Source organism: Salvelinus alpinus, chromosome 2, assembly GCF_045679555.1.
Source record: "Salvelinus alpinus chromosome 2, SLU_Salpinus.1, whole genome shotgun sequence".
Lineage (NCBI taxonomy): Eukaryota > Metazoa > Chordata > Actinopteri > Salmoniformes > Salmonidae > Salvelinus > Salvelinus alpinus.
Genome location: NC_092087.1, coordinates 91,198,237 through 91,218,236, shown reverse-complemented (window position 1 = coordinate 91,218,236; position 20,000 = coordinate 91,198,237). Strand labels below are relative to the sequence as shown.

Sequence of the window (20,000 nt, the reverse complement as noted above, 5' to 3'; positions counted from 1 at the left end):
CCCCTCCCTCCCTCTCTCTCTTCCCCCCTCTCCCTCCTCCTCTCCCCACCTCCCTCCACCTCTCTCCTCCCCTCCCTCCCTCTCTCTCCTCCCCCCTCTCCCTCCTCCTCTCCCCACCTCCCTCCCCCTCTCTCCTCCCCTCCCTCCCTCTCTCCTCCCCCCCCTCCCTCTCTCCTCCCCCCTCTCCCTCCTCCTCTCCCCACCTCCCTCCCCCTCTCTCCTCCCCTCCCTCCCTCTCTCTCCTCCCCCCTCCTCTCCCCACCTCCCTCCCTCCCTCTCTCTCCTCTCCCCCTCCCTCCCTCCCTCCCTCCTCTCCCCCTCCCTCCCTCTCTCCCAGTATCCGGTGGAGTACCCAGATAAGTTCCTGAAGTTCGGTATGACCCCGTCACGAGGCGTGTTATTTTATGGACCTCCAGGTCAGAACACACACACACACACACACACACACACACACACACACACACACACACACACACACACACACACACACACACACACACACACACACACACACACACACACACACACACACACACACACCCTGTCTCTCTCTCTTCGCAGGCTGTGGAAAGACCCTGCTAGCCAAGGCGATCGCTAACGAGTGCCAGGCCAACTTCATCTCCATCAAGGGACCTGAGCTGCTCACCATGTGGTTCGGCGAGTCAGAGGCTAACGTCAGGGACGTCTTCGACAAGGTATCACATAGCAGTGGCATAACCTGACGTAGCAGTGACATAGTCTGACATAGTAGTGACATAGCCTGAAATAGCAGTGACATAACCTGACATAGCAGTGACATAGCCTGACATAGCAGTGACATAGCAGTGACATAGCAGTGACATAGTCTGACATAGTAGTGACATAGCCTGAAATAGCAGTGACATAGTCTGACATAGCAGTGACATAACCTGATATAGCAGTGACATAGCTTTGTGGTTTGGAGAGTCAGAAACCAACATTAGGGACATCATCGACGATTATGTAGCCTGACATAGTAGTGACGTAGATCTTCTAGACAAATACATTCCTGACCTCTGACCTCCGGCCAGACAGGTGGCATCCTGCATCCTGTTCTTTCCTAACCTCCTAACCTCCTAACCCCTAACCTCTAACCCCAGGCCAGACAGGTGGCATCCTGCATCCTGTTCTTTCCTAACCTCCTAACCCCTAACCTCTAACCCCAGGCCAGACAGGCGGCATCCTGCATCATGTTCTTTCCTAACCTCCTAACCCCTGACCTCTAACCTCTAACCCCAGGCCAGACAGGTGGCATCCTGCATCCTGTTCTTTCCTAACCTCCTAACCCCTGACCTCTGACCTCTAACCCCAGGCCAGACAGGTGGCATCCTGCATCCTGTTCTTTCCTAACCTCCTAACCCCTGACCTCTGACCTCTAACCCCAGGCCAGACAGGTGGCATCCTGCATCCTGTTCTTTCCTAACCTCCTAACCCCTGACCTCTGACCTCTGACCCCAGGCCAGACAGGTGGCATCCTGCATCCTGTTCTTTCCTAACCTCCTAACCCCTGACCTCTGACCTCTAACCCCAGGCCAGACAGGTGGCATCCTGCATCCTGTTATTTCCTAACCTCCTAACCCCTGACCTCTGACCTCTGACCCCAGGCCAGACAGGTGGCATCCTGCATCCTGTTCTTTCCTAACCTCCTAACCCCTGACCTCTGACCCCAGGCCAGACAGGCGGCCCCCTGCATCCTGTTCTTTGACGAGCTGGACTCCATCGCCAAGTCCAGAGGGGGCGGAGCCGGGGACGCAGGGGGCGCGGCCGACAGAGTCATCAACCAGATCCTCACGGAGATGGACGGCATGTCCAACAAGAAGAACGTCTTTATTATAGGAGCTACCAACAGGTAGAGGGATGTGGGGGGGGGGGGGGTCTTTATTATAGGAGCTACCAACAGGTAGAGGGATGTGGGGGGGGGGGGGGTCTTTATTATAGGAACTACCAACAGGTAGAGGGATGTGGGGGGTCTTTATTATAGGAGCTACCAACAGGTAGAGGGATGTGGGGGGGGGGGGGGTCTTTATTATAGGAGCTACCAACAGGTAGAGGGATGTGGGGGGGGGGGGGTCTTTATTATAGGAACTACCAACAGGTAGAGGGATGTGGGGGGTCTTTATTATAGGAGCTACCAACAGGTAGAGGGATGTGGGGGGGGGGGGGGGTCTTTATTATAGGAGCTACCAACAGGTAGAGGGATGTGGGGGGGGGGGGGGTCTTTATTATAGGAGCTACCAACAGGTAGAGGGATGTGGGGGGGGGGGGGTCTTTATTATAGGAACTACCAACAGGTAGAGGGATGTGGGGGGTCTTTATTATAGGAGCTACCAACAGGTAGAGGGATGTGGGGGGGGGGGGGGGGTCTTTATTATAGGAGCTACCAACAGGTAGAGGGATGTGGGGGGTCTTTATTATAGGAGCTACCAACAGGTAGAGGGATGTGGGGGGGGGGGGGGGTCTTTATTATAGGAGCTACCAACAGGTAGAGGGATGTGGGGGGGGGGGGGGGTCTTTATTATAGGAGCTACCAACAGGTAGAGGGATGTGGGGGGTCTTTATTATAGGAGCTACCAACAGGTAGAGGGATGTGGGGGGGGGGGGGGGTCTTTATTATAGGAGCTACCAACAGGTAGAGGGATGTGGGGGGTCTTTATTATAGGAGCTACCAACAGGTAGAGGGATGTGGGGGGTCTTTATTATAGGAGCTACCAACAGGTAGAGGGATGTGGGGGGGGGGGGGGGGGTCTTTATTATAGGAGCTACCAACAGGTAGAGGGATGTGGGGGGGGGGGGGGGTCTTTATTATAGGAGCTACCAACAGGTAGAGGGATGTGGGGGGGGGGGGGGTCTTTATTATAGGAGCTACCAACAGGTAGGGAGGGGGGGGGGGTCTTTATTATAGGAGCTACCAACAGGTAGAGGGATGTGGGGGGGGGGGGGGGGGTCTTTATTATAGGAGCTACCAACAGGTAGGGAGGGGGGGGGGGTCTTTATTATAGGAGCTACCAACAGGTAGAGGGATGTGGGGGGGGGGGGTCTTTATTATAGGAACTACCAACAGGTAGAGGGATGTGGGGGGGGGGGGTCTTTATTATAGGAGCTACCAACAGGTAGAGGGATGTGGGGGGGTCTTTATTATAGGAGCTACCAACAGGTAGAGGGATGTGGGGGGGGTCTTTATTATAGGAGCTACCAACAGGTAGAGGGATGTGGGGGGGTCTTTATTATAGGAGCTACCAACAGGTAGAGGGATGTGGGGGGGGGTCTTTATTATAGGAGCTACCAACAGGTAGAGGGATGGGGGGGGGGGGGGGTCTTTATTATAGGAACTACCAACAGGTAGAGGGATGTGGGGGGTCTTTATTATAGGAACTACCAACAGGTAGAGGGATGTGGGGGGGGGTCTTTATTATAGGAACTACCAACAGGTAGAGGGATGTGGGGGGGGGTCTTTATTATAGGAACTACCAACAGGTAGAGAGATGTGGGGGGGGTGGGTCTTTATTATAGGAGCTACCAACAGGTAGAGGGATGTGGGGGGGGGGGGGGGTCTTTATTATAGGAACTACCAACAGGTAGAGGGATGTGGGGGGTCTTTATTATAGGAACTACCAACAGGTAGAGGGATGTGGGGGGGAGGGTCTTTATTATAGGAGCTACCAACAGGTAGAGGGATGTGGGGGGGGGGTCTTTATTATAGGAGCTACCAACAGGTAGAGGGATGTGGGGGGGCTCTTTATTATAGGAACTACCAACAGGTAGAGGGATGTGGGGGGGGTCTTTATTATAGGAACTACCAACAGGTAGAGGGATGTGGGGGGGTCTTTATTATAGGTGCTACCAACAGGTAGAGGGATGTGGGTGGGTCTTTATTATAGGAACTACCAACAGGTAGAGGGATGTGGGGGGGTCTTTATTATAGGAACTACCAACAGGTAGAGGGATGTGGGGGGGGGGGTCTTTACTATAGGAGCTACCAACAGGTAGAGGGATGTGGGGGGGGTCTTTATTATAGGAACTACCAACAGGTAGAGGGATGTGGGGGGGTCTTTATTATAGGAGCTACCAACAGGTAGAGGGATGTGGGGGGGTCTTTATTATAGGAACTACCAACAGGTAGAGGGATGTGGGGGGGTCTTTATTATAGGAACTACCAACAGGTAGAGGGATGTGGGGGGGTCTTTATTATAGGAGCTACCAACAGGTAGAGGGATGTGGGGGGGGGGGTCTTTACTATAGGAGCTACCAACAGGTAGAGGGATGTGGGGGGGTCTTTATTATAGGAGCTACCAACAGGTAGAGGGATGTGGGGGGTCTTTATTATAGGAGCTACCAACAGGTAGAGGGATGTGGGGGGTCTTTATTATAGGAGCTACCAACAGGTAGAGGGATGTGGGGGGTCTTTATTATAGGAGCTACTAACAGGTAGAGGGATGTGGGGGGTCTTTATTATAGGAGCTACCAACAGGTAGAGGGATGTGGGGGGTCTTTATTATAGGAACTACCAACAGGTAGAGGGATGTGGGGGGTCTTTATTATAGGAGCTACCAACAGGTATAGGGATGTGGGGGGTCTTTATTATAGGAACTACCAACAGGTAGAGGGATGTGGGGGGTCTTTATTATAGGAGCTACCAACAGGTAGAGGGATGTGGGGGGTCTTTATTATAGGAGCTACCAACAGGTAGAGGGATGTGGGGGGGTCTTTATTATAGGAGCTACCAACAGGTAGAGGGATGTGGGGGGTCTTTATTATAGGAACTACCAACAGGTAGAGGGATGTGGGGGGGGGGGGGGGGGTCTTTATTATAGGAACTACCAACAGGTAGAGGGATGTGGGGGGGGGGGGTCTTTATTATAGGAGCTACCAACAGGTAGAGGGATGTGGGGGGGTCTTTATTATAGGAACTACCAACAGGTAGAGGGATGTGGGGGGGGTCTTTATTATAGGAGTTACCAACAGGTAGAGGGATGTGGGGGGGGTCTTTATTATAGGAACTACCAACAGGTAGAGGGATGTGGGGGGGGGTCTTTATTATAGGAACTACCAACAGGTAGAGGGATGTGGGGGGTCTTTATTATAGGAACTACCAACAGGTAGAGGGATGTGGGGGAGGGTCTTTATTATAGGAACTACCAACAGGTAGAGGGATGTGGGGGGGTCTTTATTATAGGAACTACCAACAGGTAGAGGGATGTGGGGGGGTCTTTATTATAGGAACTACCAACAGGTAGAGGGATGTGGGGGGGTCTTTATTATAGGAGCTACCAGCAGGTAGAGCGATGTGGGGGGGTCTTTATTATAGGAGCTACCAACAGGTAGAGAGATGTGGGGGGGGGGGGGTCTTTATTATAGGAGCTACCAACAGGTAGAGGGATGTGGGGGGGTCTTTATTATAGGAGCTACCAACAGGTAGAGGGATGTGGGGGGGGGGGGGGGGGGTCTTTATTATAGGAACTACCAACAGGTAGAGAGATGTGGGGGGGGTCTTTATTATAGGAGCTACCAACAGGTAGAGGGATGTGGGGGGGGGTCTTTATTATAGGAACTACCAACAGGTAGAGAGATGTGGGGGGGGGTCTTTATTATAGGAACTACCAACAGGTAGAGGGATGTGGGGGGGTCTTTATTATAGGAACTACCAACAGGTAGAGGGATGTGGGGGGGTCTTTATTATAGGAACTACCAACAGGTAGAGGGATGTGGGGGGGGGGGGGGGTCTTTATTATAGGAGCTACCAACAGGTAGAGGGATGTGGGGGGGGGTCTTTATTATAGGAACTACCAACAGGTAGAGGGATGTGGGGGGGGGGGGGGGGGGGTCTTTATTATAGGAGCTACCAACAGGTAGAGGGATGTGGGGGGGTCTTTATTATAGGAGCTACCAACAGGTAGAGGGATGTGGGGGGTCTTTATTATAGGAGCTACCAACAGGTAGAGGGATGTGGGGGGTCTTTATTATAGGAGCTACCAACAGGTAGAGGGATGTGGGGGGTCTTTATTATAGGAGCTACCAACAGGTAGAGGGATGTGGGGGGTCTTTATTATAGGAGCTACCAACAGGTAGAGGGATGTGGGGGGGGTCTTTATTATAGGAACTACCAACAGGTAGAGGGATGTGGGGGGGGGGGGGTCTTTATTATAGGAACTACCAACAGGTAGAGGGATGTGGGGTGTAGTGTGTGTGTGGAGGTCTCCTCAATCATTTTCACTCACTCCCTTCAACCTTCATCCACACTCCCCTCTCCACCCTCCCCTCCCCTCCCCTGCGTCCTTCCCCTCACTCCTCCTCTCTCCATCCCTCGCTTTACCACTCCACTCCCTCCCTCCCTCTTTAATCCCTCCTCCCCCCTCCAGACCTGATATAATACTCGGTTATCCTCCCCTTCCAGACCTGTTATAATAGACTCTGTTATCCTCCCCCTCCAGACCTGATATAATAGACTGTGTTATCCTCCCCCTCCAGACCTGATATAATAGACTCTGTTATCCTCCCCCCTCCAGACCTGATATAATAGACTCTGTTATCCTCCCCCCTCCAGACCTGATATAATAGACTCTGTTATCCTCCCCCCTCCAGACCTGATATAATAGACTCTGTTATCCTTCCCGTCCAGACCTGATATAATAGACTCTGTTATCCTCCCCCTCCAGACCTGATATAATAGACTCTGTTATCCTCCCCCTCCAGACCTGATATAATAGACTCTGTTATCCTCCCCCCTCCAGACCTGATATAATAGACTCTGTTATCCTTCCCCTCCAGACCTGATATAATAGACTCTGTTATCCTTCCCCTCCAGACCTGATATAATAGACTCTGTTATCCTCCCCCTCCAGACCTGATATAATAGACTCTGTTATCCTTCCCCTCCAGACCTGATATAATAGACTCTGTTATCCTCCCCCCTCCAGACCTGATATAATAGACTCGGTTATCCTCCCCCTCCAGACCTGATATAATAGACTCTGTTATCCTCCCCCTCCAGACCTGATATAATAGACTCTGTTATCCTCCCCCTCCAGACCTGATATAATAGACTCTGTTATCCTCCCCCCTCCAGACCTGATATAATAGACTCTGTTATCCTCCCCCTCCAGACCTGATATAATAGACTCTGTTATCCTCCCCCCTCCAGACCTGATATAATAGACTCTGTTATCCTTCCCCTCCAGACCTGATATAATAGACTCTGTTATCCTCCCCCTCCAGACCTGATATAATAGACTCTGTTATCCTCCCCCTCCAGACCTGATATAATAGACTCTGTTATCCTCCCCCCTCCAGACCTGATATAATAGACTCTGTTATCCTCCCCCTCCAGACCTGATATAATAGACTCTGTTATCCTCCCCCCTCCAGACCTGATATAATAGACTGTTATCCTCCCCCCTCCAGACCTGATATAATAGACTCTGTTATCCTCCCCCTCCAGACCTGATATAATAGACTCTGTTATCCTCCCCCTCCAGACCTGATATAATAGACTCTGTTATCCTTCCCCTCCAGACCTGATATAATAGACTGTTATCCTCCCCCCTCCAGACCTGATATAATAGACTCTGTTATCCTCCCCCCTCCAGACCTGATATAATAGACTCTGTTATCCTCCCCCTCCAGACCTGATATAATAGACTCTGTTATCCTCCCCCTCCAGACCTGATATAATAGACTCTGTTATCCTCCCCCTCCAGACCTGATATAATAGACTCTGTTATCCTCCCCCTCCAGACCTGATATAATAGACTCTGTTATCCTCCCCCTCCAGACCTGATATAATAGACTCTGTTATCCTCCCCCCTCCAGACCTGATATAATAGACTCTGTTATCCTCCCCCTCCAGACCTGATATAATAGACTCTGTTATCCTCCCCCCTCCAGACCTGATATAATAGACTCTGTTATCCTCCCCCTCCAGACCTGATATAATAGACTGTTATCCTCCCCCTCCAGACCTGATATAATAGACTCTGTTATCCTCCCCCTCCAGACCTGATATAATAGACTCTGTTATCCTCCCCCTCCAGACCTGATATAATAGACTCTGTTATCCTCCCCCTCCAGACCTGATATAATAGACTCTGTTATCCTCCCCCCTCCAGACCTGATATAATAGACTCTGTTATCCTCCCCCTCCAGACCTGATATAATAGACTCTGTTATCCTCCCCCTCCAGACCTGATATAATAGACTCTGTTATCCTCCCCCTCCAGACCTGATATAATAGACTCTGTTATCCTCCCCCTCCAGACCTGATATAATAGACTCTGTTATCCTCCCCCCTCCAGACCTGATATAATAGACTCTGTTATCCTCCCCCTCCAGACCTGATATAATAGACTCTGTTATCCTCCCCCTCCAGACCTGATATAATAGACTCTGTTATCCTCCCCCCTCCAGACCTGATATAATAGACTCTGTTATCCTCCCCCTCCAGACCTGATATAATAGACTCTGTTATCCTCCCCCTCCAGACCTGATATAATAGACTCTGTTATCCTCCCCCTCCAGACCTGATATAATAGACTGTTATCCTCCCCCCTCCAGACCTGATATAATAGACTCTGTTATCCTCCCCCCTCCAGACCTGATATAATAGACTCTGTTATCCTCCCCCTCCAGACCTGATATAATAGACTATGTTATCCTCCCCCCTCCAGACCTGATATAATAGACTCTGTTATCCTCCCCCCTCCAGACCTGATATAATAGACTCTGTTATCCTCCCCCTCCAGACCTGATATAATAGACTCTGTTATCCTCCCCCCTCCAGACCTGATATAATAGACTCTGTTATCCTCCCCCTCCAGACCTGATATAATAGACTCTGTTATCCTCCCCCTCCAGACCTGATATAATAGACTCTGTTATCCTCCCCCCTCCAGACCTGATATAATAGACTCTGTTATCCTCCCCCCTCCAGACCTGATATAATAGACTCTGTTATCCTCCCCCCTCCAGACCTGATATAATAGACTCTGTTATCCTCCCCCCTCCAGACCTGATATAATAGACTCTGTTATCCTCCCCCCTCCAGACCTGATATAATAGACTCTGTTATCCTCCCCCTCCAGACCTGATATAATAGACTCTGTTATCCTCCCCCTCCAGACCTGATATAATAGACTCTGTTATCCTCCCCCTCCAGACCTGATATAATAGACTCTGTTATCCTCCCCCCTCCAGACCTGATATAATAGACTCTGTTATCCTCCCCCCTCCAGACCTGATATAATAGACTCTGTTATCCTCCCCCCTCCAGACCTGATATAATAGACTCTGTTATCCTCCCCCTCCAGACCTGATATAATAGACTCTGTTATCCTCCCCCCTCCAGACCTGATATAATAGACTCTGTTATCCTCCCCCTCCAGACCTGATATAATAGACTCTGTTATCCTCCCCCTCCAGACCTGATATAATAGACTCTGTTATCCTCCCCCTCCAGACCTGATATAATAGACTATGTTATCCTCCCCCTCCAGACCTGATATAATAGACTCTGTTATCCTCCCCCTCCAGACCTGATATAATAGACTCTGTTATCCTCCCCCCTCCAGACCTGATATAATAGACTGTTATCCTCCCCTCCAGACCTGATATAATAGACTCTGTTATCCTCCCCCTCCAGACCTGATATAATAGACTCTGTTATCCTCCCCCTCCAGACCTGATATAATAGACTCTGTTCTCCTCCCCCTCCAGACCTGATATAATAGACTCTGTTATCCCCCCCTCCAGACCTGATATAATAGACTCTGTTATCCTCCCCCTCCAGACCTGATATAATAGACTCTGTTATCCTCCCCCCTCCAGACCTGATATAATAGACTGTTATCCTCCCCCCTCCAGACCTGATATAATAGACTCTGCGATCCTCCGTCCAGGGAGGCTGGACCAGCTCATCTACATCCCTCTACCAGACACAGCCTCCCGTACCGCCATCCTTAACGCCAACCTACGCAAGTCCCCCATCGCCAGAGTCAGTACACACACACACACATGGACACGCACACACATAGACACACACACAGACATAGACACACATAGACACACACAGACATAGACACACACAGACATAGACATACACACATAGACACACACACACACATAGACACATACAGACACATACACACATAGACACACACACACATAGACACACACACACATAGACACACATAGACACACACAGGCACATGATGATGATGATAATAATAATGAACTATTTTTGTCTCTCTCCCCTTTCTTCCTCTCTCTCTCCCCCCTGTCCTCTCACGACACACACACACCAGGATGTAGACCTGCCCTACCTGTCTGGTATCACCCAGGGTTTCAGTGGGGCAGACCTGACAGAGATCTGCCAGAGGGCCTGTAAGCTGGCCATCAGAGAGGCCATAGAGGCTGAGATCAAAGCAGAGCGCCAGAGGCAGACCCACCCAGGCACCGCCATGGTGAGACGGACGGACGGACGGACAGACAGTCTGCTGTTACACCACCAATACTGCAGCTCAAACACACACTACAGCTATGGTCAGATTGACAGACAGACAGTCTGCTGTTACACAACTAACACTGCAGCTCAAACACAACCTACAGCTATGGTCAGATTGACAGACAGACAGACAGACAGACAGTCTGCTGTTACACCACCAACACTGCAATACCATATATCTAACAGACAGACAGACGGACAGACAGAGAGACAGACAGACATAGAGACAGACAGACGGACGGACGGACAGATAGACAGAGGGACAGATAGACAGAGAGCGGGACAGACAGACATAGACACAGACAGAGACAGACAGAGACAGACAGAGACAGAGACAGACAGAGACAGACAGAGACAGACAGACAGACAGACAGACAACGCTGCATCTCACATACAGTACATCACACACTGTATTTCACACACTGTCTACCTCACACATTAAACCTTGTATACACAAAGCACACACACCCAACCAATACACCAATATTATGTAACTTTACACCCACCCAACCTCTCTCTCCCCTTTCCCCTCTCTCTTTCTGCCCCTCCCCCCACTCTCCCCTCTCCTCCAGGATGAGGACTGTGACCCTGTTCCAGAGATCAGGAAGGATCACTTTGAGGAGGCCATGAGGTTCGCCCGGCGCTCCGTCAGCGACAATGATATCAGGAAGTATGAGATGTTTGCCCAGACACTACAGCAGAGCAGAGGCTTTGGGAACTTCAGGTATGTACTGGACACACACACACACACACACACACACACACACACACACACACACACACACACACACACACACACACACACACACACACACACACACACACACACACACACACACACAGTACTCTCACACTTTCATATGCACACACACACACACACACACACACACACACACACACACACACACACACACACACACACACACACACACACACACACACACACACACACACACACACACACACACACACACACACACACAGACACACTTCTCATACACTGACCTCTCTCTCTCCTCAGGTTCCCATCTGGCTCTCAGTCCGGAGGTCAAGGGTCGGGGTCAGGGGGACAGTTCAGAGACGAGGTAGAGGACGACCTCTACCAGTGAGAAGGAAGACTTGTAATCCTGGAGACAACCACCTCTATCACACCTGCCTGCATATGATGTGGAACTCTGGATCAATTAGATTGTTGTGGGAATCAAATACGGACAGAATAACTTTTAACAGCACATAACGTTTGTGCTTCTCAGCTTATCGGTGCAGTCTTAAATGTTTCCCATAACAACTGCTGCATCATAACAACTGCTGCATCATAACAACTGCTGCATCATAATAACTGCTGCATCATAATAACTGCTGCATCATAATAACTGCTGCATCATAATAACTGCTGCATCATAATAACTGCTGCATCATAATAACTGGTGCATCATAATAACTGCTGCATCATAATAACTGGTGCATCATAATAACTGCTGCATCATAATAACTGGTGAATCATAACAACTGCTGCATAATAACTGCTGCATCATAATAACTGCTGCATCATAACAACTGGTGCATCATAATAACTGCTGCATCATAACAACTGGTGCATCATAATAACTGCTGCATCATAATAACTGCTGCATCATAATAACTGGTGCATCATAATAACTGCTGCATCATAATAACTGCTGCATCATAATAACTGCTGCATCATAATAACTGGTGCATCATAATAACTGCTGCATCATAATAACTGCTGCATCATAATAACTGGTGCATCATAATAACTGGTGCATCATAATAACTGCTGCATCATAACAACTGGTGCATCATAATAACTGCTGCATCATAATAACTGCTGCATCATAATAACTGCTGCATCATAACAACTGGTGCATCATAATAACTGCTGCATCATAATAACTGGTGCATCATAATAACTGGTGCATCATAATAACTGGTGCATCATAATAACTGCTGCATCATAACAACTGGTGCATCATAATAACTGCTGCATCATAATAACTGGTGCATCATAATAACTGCTGCATCATAACAACTGGTGCATCATAATAACTGCTGCATCATAATAACTGGTGCATCATAATAACTGCTGCATCATAATAACTGGTGCATCATAATAACTGCTGCATCATAATAACTGCTGCATCATAACAACTGCTGCATCATAACAACTGGTGCATCATAATAACTGCTGCATCATAATAACTGCTGCATCATAATAACTGCTGCATCATAATAACTGGTGCATCATAATAACTGCTGCATCATAATAACTGCTGCATCATAATAACTGCTGCATCATAATAACTGCTGCATCATAATAACTGGTGCATCATAATAACTGGTGCATCATAATAACTGCTGCATCATAATAACTGCTGCATCATAATAACTGCTGCATCATAATAACTGGTGCATCATAATAACTGCTGCATCATAATAACTGGTGCATCATAATAACTGCTGCATCATAATAACTGCTGCATCATAATAACTGCTGCATCATAACAACTGGTGCATCATAATAACTGCTGCATCATAATAACTGCTGCATCATAATAACTGCTGCATCATAATAACTGCTGCATCATAATAACTGGTGCATCATAATAACTGGTGAATCATAACAACTGGTGAATCATAACTGCTGCATCATAATAACTGCTGCATCATAATAACTGCTGCATCATAATAACTGCTGCATCATAATAACTGCTGCATCATAATAACTGCTGCATCATAATAACTGGTGCATCATAATAACTGCTGCATCATAATAACTGGTGAATCATAACAACTGCTGCATCATAATAACTGCTGCATCATAATAACTGCTGCATCATAATAACTGGTGCATCATAATAACTGCTGCATCATAATAACTGCTGCATCATAATAACTGCTGCATCATAATAACTGCTGCATCATAATAAATGCTGCATCATAATAAATGCTGCATCATAATAACTGCTGCATCATAATAACTGGTGCATCATAATAACTGGTGCATCATAATAACTGCTGCATCATAATAACTGGTGCATCATAGTAACTGCTGCATCATAATAACTGGTGCATCATAATAACTGCTGCATCATAATAACTGGTGCATCATAATAACTGCTGCATCATAATAACTGCTGCATCATAATAACTGGTGCATCATAATAACTGGTGCATCATAATAACTGCTGCATCATAATAACTGGTGCATCATAATAACTGCTGCATCATAATAACTGGTGCATCATAATAACTGCTGCATCATAATAACTGCTGCATCATAATAACTGGTGCATCATAATAACTGGTGCATCATAATAACTGGTGCATCATAATAACTGCTGCATCATAATAACTGGTGCATCATAATAACTGCTGCATCATAATAACTGGTGCATCATAATAACTGCTGCATCATAATAACTGCTGCATCATATCAACTGGTGCATCATAATAACTGCTGCATCATAATAACTGGTGCATCATAATAACTGCTGCATCATAATAACTGGTGCATCATAATAACTGGTGAATCATAACTGCTGCATCATAATAACTGCTGCATCATAATAACTGGTGCATCATAATACCTGCTGCATCATAATAACTGCTGCATCATAATAACTGCTGCATCATAATAACTGCTGCATTTGAGGAATCGAGTCTGTTTTTTCTTGGAAGAATAATTTGTAAAAGCTGGATGATCAAAGTACAATGAATATAACTGTGATTGTTGTTGTTGTTGTGTTTGAGCTGGTCATCATGGAAGGAATGCTGATTAAAATCTGAAATGTAATCAATTTAGTATTTTACTATTAAAACAACTCTGACATAATAATATCCATCCATTTTCATTGTTAACAACAGAAGAAGCTATTGTTAACAGAAGAACGCAAGAACGAGTGAAATATTATCATAAAGAGAACGGAGGGAAAAAGAGAGGAGGTGGAAGAGCGTGAGGGAGGAAGAGAGTGAGGGAGGAGGAGGGTGATGGAGGGAAGAGAGTGAGGGAGGAAGAGTGTGAGGGATGGTGAGGGAGGGTGAGGGAGGAAGAGGGTGAGCTTGAATTGGTTGAAGACGGCAAAAAAAAGGGAGATGATTTGTTGAAGAATGGTAGAAAGTATATGCAGAGTGAGCTGTAAGCCGGATCGAAGACAGGAAGAGAAATGGAAGTGAATTAGTGCGAATTATAGGAGGTGGCCGGTGTGGTGAAGTTCTCGGAGCCCGAGGCTAAAGATGAGTCTGTAATGGTAGGAGTGAAATGTTTGTAGAAAGTGAACCCCTGCATTTTGGATGATGCATATGTGATTTCAGGGTGGGTGAAAACAGAGTTGGGTGCTGTGGAATTGGTGATGGTAACCAGAAGTGGTGTTGTGATAATTGTTTGTGTTTCTGCTGGTCAGAGGGATCAGGCGCTCCGAGTTACACGAATGGGGACAAGAGATGTGAATAGTTTTGCTCTAAAGAAAATGACACCATTGAAAGGAGTGATTGCTGGGGTAGCGGTAAATATGAAAGTGGACAAACTAAAGGGGAAGATTCCCGGTGCTTGTGATGCTCGTCGTTTGGTGCGACGCAGAAAGGGTGGCGTGAGTGGTGAAACAGAAGAGTCATAGTCTGTCCTTTTTGAGTTTTGATGTTGAGTCAGTGCCCGACAAAGTGATGTCAGCATATACAAGTTATCCTGTACGAGCTTTTGTGCCTAATCCATTACGTTGTTACAGGTGTCAAGCTTCTGGGCATGTGGCAGCAGTGTGTAGGAGGGAGGTTCCTAGGTGTGAGAAGTGTGCAGAAGGGCATGAGACAAAGGAATGTGTAGCATTGGTGAAAGTAGTGGTATGTGTTCATTGTAGGGGTGCCCATGGGGCTGGGGCTCAGAAATGTCCCGTGCGAGAGAGGCAGGTTGAGGTTTCTAGGGTTAGAGTAGTACAGAGGGTATCATATGCTGAGGCACAGTAGCGGTGCATGGGTAAAATCACTGGGGAAGCCAAGCCATATTACAACCTATGTTGTGATAATCGCGTTGTTTGCTTTATAACCAATTCGTTCATACACCACCATGACATACAATAAGGCCGTGACAACAAAATGACAACAGTCACACAGTGTCGGAAAATAAATTAAACTACACATTTGTTTGATTAATCACAAAACCGGAGAGCAACATCTGTCCGAGGGAATTCCACAAAGCAATTAAAAATATTTGAACAGGAATTCCATAAAGCAAATATTGCATGTAACAAACAGTGACATGACATACAGCATGGTCCAGAAAGTTAATGTTTTCTACAGTTTACTAAACCAACCATGAAGTTACCTCAAGTCATTATTTTACTGTGAATTCTACAGTGTTTTACTGTTGAAATTACAGAACAGTCTTACAGTGTACAGCATGGTCCAGAAGGTTAATGTTTTCTACAGTTTACTAAACCACTACTGATTTAGAACCATGAAGTTACCTCAAGTCAGCACAAAGACAACAGCAGCACCTCCTCCGCTATTCCAGCACCATTTACACTTAAACATTTAAATGTCATCAAATCAACTAGGCTATAATACAGTGAAAACAAACTTTTAAAATACCAAAACAATTTAGTCCAATCAATGTTGCTAAATGTCATGTGGATGTCCATGGTACTGATTTCGGTCTGTGTGTGTGCGTGCGTGCGTGTGCAAGTAAAAAAATAAATAATTGTTGAACACCAATGCCATCCTCCTTTCTTTCATCTTGGAAAAACGGTCTATGCCTCTGTCATACAGTATGATTTTAGTTTTTGTTGTCATAAGCTACCTAGCTAAAATGCTTGCTAGCTTGACTTCCTCGCATGGGCAACAATCATCACAGCCCAGTGGCACAATATATGTATTTATGGTTAGATAAGATTCGCCGTCATAATCATTGGCCTGTACAGAGAATTAGGTCAAAACCACTAGTCCAAATCTCCATCTCCATCCATTACTTAGAAAACGGCAGATTTAGCAAAAAATATAAAATAAATTCGTTTTTTCTTTGGATGTGATTTCATTGGTGTGAAACCAAATCCAAACTGGCCTCCCTTGGGGGGGCGTTTTGCTGTGCTAGGACAACACACAGTTGAACTCAGCTCAATGCTGATTGAGCAATTATTTTATATATTTTTTTTATCAAGGGAGGCGAAATGCTTGCTGGCATCAATCAATCAACTGCTACGGTGGCAACATGTCATACTCGTTTGGTCCAAACAGCATCAGATACATGGGCTACACATACTGAGACAGCGCTTGGTGGAACGTATGCGTTGCGGAACTAATGTCACGCATGGTGCTATGTCCGGGGAGGTGTTTCACTCTAGTACTGCTCGACTTGTGTATTTCCGTTGCAGAAAGGAAGTAGCTCGTTGGGTCTTGTGGAGGTGACCGAATGGCAGATTTATTCTGTCAATCTTGAATTAGTTCTCTCCCAGAGTCGTAGGAAACACCGATTATTTTATTTTCATTGTGAAAAAATACCGTTAGCACCATGGGAGCTCACCTCGCGCGGCGGTATATCACCGAGACGGAGACCGAGCCTGACCCTGCGAAACCGTTTGGCTTTGACCCCGAATTCGGCTTCGATGAGAGGAAAGAGAGAGGTTTGTGTTGTTGACTCTGTTTTGGTCTGAACGTGTGACCGTACAGGAGTATGGCTTGCAAAGTGTCTGCTGGTGGACTCTTGTCATGTCCATGGAAAGTAAAGTCCGCTAGCAAGCTAACTGCAACTAGTAACGTTAGTGGCTAGCTAACGTTACCCAAATTTAGCTAGCATGATATGTTCCCTATTAAATATAACTTGAGTATTTCGCCCCCTTTCCATTCGTGTAGAGTACGTTTTTATTTTAATAAAACTGTCAGCTCAGACAGAAATATGGTTTTTAACAGATATATTTTAATAGAACTGTCAGTTCAGACAGCAATATGGTTTTGAACAGATATATTTTAATAGAACTGTCAGTTCAGACAGAAATATGGTTTTTAACAGATATTCCCCGTCCTGTCAAAATCAGTCATAAATCCCGGGTGCGTCTCAATAATTCAATATCTTCCTCGTCTCCATTCGTACTCTGTGAAAGAGTAGTTGCTTGCCAACAGTACAAGCGTTCCTCGCATACATATAATGCATTACGGAACATGCAAGGCTTCACTCATACATATCTCAGGACATAGTCTACTCCTTTCTTTGTTGACAATTTTCAATTTGTGTGTGTGTCCACTAGTAAAGATGATGGCCTCACCCATTAACCCCTGGTGTAACATTTTATCTTGTCCCCCTGGTAGAGATGATGGCCTCACCCATTAACCCCTGGTGTAACATGTTATCTTGTCCCCCTGGTAGAGATGATGGCCTCCCCCCATTAACCCCTGGTGTAACATGTTATCTTGTCCCCCTGGTAGAGATGATGGCCTCACCCATTAACCCCTGGGGTAACATGTTATCTTGTCTCCCTGGTAGAGATGGTGGCCTCCCCCCATTAACCCCTGGGGTAACATGTTATCTTGTCCCCCTGGTAGAGATGATGGCCTCCACCCATTAACCACTGGTGTAACATGTTATCTTGTCCCCCTGGTAGAGATGGTGGCCTCCCCCCATTAACCCCTGGTGTAACATGTTATCTTGTCCCCCTGGTAGAGATGATGGCCTCCCCCCCATTAACCCCTGGTGTAACATGTTATCTTGTCCCCCTGGTAGAGATGATGGCCTCCCCCCATTAACCACTGGTGTAACATGTTATCTTGTCCCCCTGGTAGAGATGATGGCCTCCCCCCATTAACCCCTGGTGTAACATGTTATCTTGTCCCCCTGGTAGAGATGATGGCCTCCCCCCATTAACCCCTGGTGTAACATGTTATCTTGTCCCCCTGGTAGAGATGGTGGCCTCCCCCATTAACCCCTGGTGTAACATGTTATCTTGTCCCCCTGGTAGAGATGATGGTCTCCCCCCATTAACCCCTGGTGTAACATGTTATCTTGTCCCCCTGGTAGAGATGATGGCCTCCCCCCATTAACCACTGGTGTAACATGTTATCTTGTCCCCCTGGTAGAGATGGTGGCCTCCCCCCATTAACCCCTGGTGTAACATGTTATCTTGTCCCCCTGGTAGAGATGGTGGCCTCCCCCCATTAACCCCTGGGGTAACATGTTATCTTGTCCCCCTGGTAGAGATGGTGGCCTCCCCCCATTAACCCCTGGTGTAACATGTTATCTTGTCCCCCTGGTAGAGATGATGGCCTCCCCCCATTAACCACTGGTGTAACATGTTATCTTGTCCCCCTGGTAGAGATGGTGGCCTCCCCCCATTAACCCCTGGTGTAACATGTTATCTTGTCCCCCTGGTAGAGATGATGGCCTCCCCCCATTAACCCCTGGTGTAACATGTTATCTTGTCCCCCTGGTAGAGATGGTGGCCTCCCCCCATTAACCCCTGGTGTAACATGTTATCTTGTCCCCCTGGTAGAGATGATGGTCTCCCCCCATTAACCCCTGGTGTAACATGTTATCTTGTCCCCCTGGTAGAGATGATGGCCTCCCCCCATTAACCCCTGGTGTAACATGTTATCTTGTCCCCCTGGTAGAGATGATGGCCTCCCCCCATTAACCCCTGGTGTAACATGTTATCTTGTCCCCCTGGTAGAGATGGTGGCCACCCCCATTAACCACTGGTGTAACATGTTATCTTGTCCCCCTGGTAGAGATGATGGCCTCCCCCCATTAACCCCTGGGGTAACATGTTATCTTGTCCCCCTGGTAGAGATGATGGCCTCCCCCCATTAACCCCTGGTGTAACATGTTATCTTGTCCCCCTGGTAGAGATGGTGGCCTCCCCCCATTAACCCCTGGTGTAACATGTTATCTTGTCCCCCTGGTAGAGATGATGGCCTCCCCCCATTAACCCCTGGTGTAACATGTTATCTTGTCCCCCTGGTAGAGATGATGGCCTCCCCCCATTAACCCCTGGTGTAACATGTTATCTTGTCCCCCTGGTAGAGATGGTGGCCTCCCCCCATTAACCCCTGGTGTAACATGTTATCTTGTCCCCCTGGTAGAGATGATGGCCTCCCCCCATTAACCCCTGGGGTAACATGTTATCTTGTCCCCCTGGTAGAGATGATGGCCTCACTCATTAACCCCTGGTGTAACATGTTATCTTGTCCCCCTGGTAGAGATGGTGGCCTCCCCCCATTAACCCCTGGGGTAACATGTTATCTTGTCCCCCTGGTAGAGATGGTGGCCTCCCCCCATTAACCACTGGTGTAACATGTTATCTTGTCCCCCTGGTAGAGATGGTGGCCTCCCAGGCCCAGATGAACCTGGCCCAGGTCCCTGTACTCCAGAGGGACTACTGCGCCCACCACCTCATCAAGCTCATGAAGTGTAAGAGGGACAACTGGCCCAACTTCCTGGCCTGTAAACACGAGAGACACGACTGGGACTACTGCGAGCACCAGGAGTAGGTAT

The 20,000-nt window shown here is 47.5% G+C and overlaps 2 protein-coding genes across 2 annotated transcripts in view; both read left to right on the top strand.

Annotated features, from left to right (window-relative positions):
• Positions 1-12,335, top strand: part of LOC139568219 (transitional endoplasmic reticulum ATPase-like) — a 39,620-nt gene extending 27,285 nt beyond the window's left edge. Inside the window, exons 13-19 of the mRNA XM_071389965.1 lie at positions 338-416; positions 562-695; positions 1,689-1,867; positions 9,871-10,000; positions 10,311-10,469; positions 11,083-11,234; positions 11,532-12,335. Coding sequence (XP_071246066.1) covers positions 338-416; positions 562-695; positions 1,689-1,867; positions 9,871-10,000; positions 10,311-10,469; positions 11,083-11,234; positions 11,532-11,619 — 921 coding nt within the window. The 3' untranslated portion in view covers positions 11,620-12,335. The remainder of the gene's footprint in view (positions 1-337; positions 417-561; positions 696-1,688; positions 1,868-9,870; positions 10,001-10,310; positions 10,470-11,082; positions 11,235-11,531) is intronic.
• A 4,390-nt stretch (positions 12,336-16,725) lies between these two features.
• The window catches only part of LOC139568237 (NADH dehydrogenase [ubiquinone] 1 beta subcomplex subunit 7-like), a 20,528-nt gene continuing 17,253 nt past the window's right edge, over positions 16,726-20,000 (top strand). The window contains exons 1-2 of the mRNA XM_071389989.1: positions 16,726-17,139; positions 19,824-19,992. Of these exons, the coding sequence (XP_071246090.1) occupies positions 17,028-17,139; positions 19,824-19,992 (281 nt within the window). The 5' untranslated portion in view covers positions 16,726-17,027. The remainder of the gene's footprint in view (positions 17,140-19,823; positions 19,993-20,000) is intronic.